This window comes from Athene cunicularia (genome assembly GCF_003259725.1).
Source record: "Athene cunicularia isolate RWA chromosome 28 unlocalized genomic scaffold, athCun1 chr28_part2, whole genome shotgun sequence".
Classification (NCBI taxonomy): Eukaryota; Metazoa; Chordata; class Aves; order Strigiformes; family Strigidae; genus Athene; species Athene cunicularia.
In genome coordinates this window covers 411,802-414,351 of record NW_020799140.1, presented here as the reverse complement: position 1 = coordinate 414,351, position 2,550 = coordinate 411,802, and the positions used below count along the sequence as shown (strand labels likewise).

Genomic DNA, 2,550 nt, shown 5'->3' with positions numbered 1-2,550 from the left:
GCACGGCCAGCGGGGAGGGAAGACCCCCCGGTTCTCCTTCCGTCCTGCCCTTCCTTAAACTGAAGGGGGCTGGCGGTCGGAGCGGGTGGACCTCAGCCCGGGAGCCCCCCCGCTGCCCCTCGCAGGATTCCCGGCCAACATCTCCAACCCCCCGTTCCGCAGACCAGCGCCTCTCTTCCCTGTTCCTCCTACCTCTGCATTGCCCGCAGTGGGTTGGGTTTTTTCCCTCCTTTCCTCTTCCACCTTTGTAGGTCTTACGGTTGCAAGGATGAAGATTATTTTATTTGCCTCATTACACACTGAGCGATGCTCCACGGTCACAAGCCGGAGGCAGGTCAGGCTCCCCACCGCGACGCGGCTCATGTCGCATCAGCCGCATCTTTCAGCAGCGTTTTCCCTCGTGCTCCACTTCGCAGTCCTGGGGACTGATTGCTCTCAGCCCAGATTCACCCCAGAACTAGTGCTTTGGGGGGTGTTACCCCCCCACCCCATCCCCATTTATTTGGAGCTCAGGCAGCTGACTGGATGCATTTAAGTATCAGCAGCGCTGAGAGTATTTGCATGAATCTGCATGCGTGTCATCGATAGCCATTTTGTAGGGATTTAAAGGTATTTAAGCAGATTTCCTTGCTTCCTTAATCTGCTCCTTCCCCTGCCACCCAGATGTGTGGATCATTCGTCTGTACACGCTGGTCTCCGAGCAGCCCAGGCGGGTGAGGGCATTACTGAGCCAGAAGCCCTTCACTGAGAGGGTTATTCACCTCTGTTCAGGCACAGGAGCAAAATTCTCCCAGCAAATATTCTCCGTGTTGGAGATGGAGCTCTTCGCACTGATCCCTGGTGCTGTGGAGGCCAGAGGCCTGACATGTCCCTGGACAACCACAAAGAGCAAGACCCTGGTGATGCTGCAGGAGGTGGCAGAGGCTCCCTCAGTGAGGGACTTTGTGGCCCCTCTTGAACCCACAGTGGCCAGTGCCTCCTTGCTGGGGTCTGGGTCCAGCCCTGCACTCTCTAACATCTCCTGTTCCTCCTCATAGCTCACAGTTTGCATCTGCAAAAAAAAAAAATTGCATGTCCCTGTCCCCAACCACTTTGGAGGTTTGTGTCTAATTAAACATTTCTTTCTTCTCCTCTGGGTCCTCTCCGGCCTCGTTCCCCGGCTGGGTTTGCAGTGCTGGGATCTGATCCTGCTGGGGGGGGGCTGCCCTGCTGCCTTTCCCTGGGGACAAGTGCTTGGCCCTTCGAGGTGACCTGGCTCCAGTTGCCACATTTGCCACTTGGGCATGGCTACTGTGAGGGGACAGACGGGGCCAGGGGGCAGACGTCAGGGTGCCGAGGCAGGACAGAGCTGCCGAAGTTCCGCATCTGCCAGGGCTGTGAGGATTTGAGACCTTCTGCCGTCCAACCCTTCCATGAGGGATTTCACCTGCTTGGTTTGAAGGTGGAACTGAAGGCAGCAGGTTTGCAGTCTGTGTCTGCCTCTTTAGGTTAGAAAGCTCTTAAAGATGAAGTATTGACACATCGGACGGCGGGGACCCTCCTGACAGTTAACTCTGTGACTTTTAGGACAGAGAGTCTGTCTGGTGCCAGCCAGGACACCTCTGCTTGCTTGGTTTGGCTTTTCTACCCGAGTGTCCAGGGCAGAAGCACCCCAGAAATAAACAGACTTGGGCATTTCTCGTCTCTTTCTGTAGAATTATATGCCCTGTTTCAAGGTGGTTTTTTTTTCCCCTCTCACCTGTTGTCCTTCTCTGTTTAAGACAAGAAACTGGGGTCACTGTGCAGCCCCACACCCACCCTCTGGGACCCCCTTGGCCCAAACATCACCTCCTGGCTTGGCCAACACCGCAGAGCTTTCTGTGCGCAGACAAGAGAAACCTGCCCATAAATGACAACGAGCCCCGGGTTTTGTCCAGCTTTGGCTCAAATATGAAACCTTCTGCCGGGTCTCCTGGGGGCAGGTCAGGAAAGCTGCCCACAGCACCCAGGGCTCGCTCTCAGGGAGACAGCCTGGGCTGTCCAGGCCCCCCCACCTCCAGTAACAACGCAACAGCCCAAAGGTTGTCTCACTTTTATTTACATAATTGCACAGCCCGTTTCCCCATGACACTGGAACGTGGCAGGTCGGAGACACTAATTTCCCACATTCACGAGCTGAACATCTCCTCTGGGAAGGAGAAGATGACTCAGAGTCGCTACTGGGTTTTGCAAGGGCACATGCAATAACTCCAATTATTGGCAACTACGATAAAGACAGCAAAGCTGAGAGTGAATCCATGGCCACAGAGCAGCACAGGGCCAGGCCCCCGCTGCCCCCAGCCAGGGACTTCTGGCTTTCACAGTTGCATATTTGGATCAATAGTGGGTTTCTTAACTGAAACACTGGCTCCATTAAGTCCTTACTAGGGGAACATGGTGTGGGAACGTCCATCCTTCGTTACCTGCCACAACTAGACACATTGCAAGACCAAGCTCCTGGGAGGCTGCCAGGGCTGGGAAGGTTAAGCTAAACCCCCAAACTTTTCCTCGCTGGGACTGTCCTGGTGACAC

The 2,550-nt window shown here is 55.1% G+C and overlaps 1 protein-coding gene across 1 annotated transcript in view; it reads right to left on the bottom strand.

Moving 5' to 3' along the window:
• The window catches only part of LOC113489436 (zinc finger protein RFP-like), a 5,537-nt gene extending 5,174 nt beyond the window's left edge, over positions 1-363 (bottom strand). The window contains exon 1 of the mRNA XM_026865138.1: positions 193-363. Within this exon, the coding sequence (XP_026720939.1) occupies positions 193-363 (171 nt within the window). The remainder of the gene's footprint in view (positions 1-192) is intronic.
• Positions 364-2,550: the final 2,187 nt, after the last annotated feature.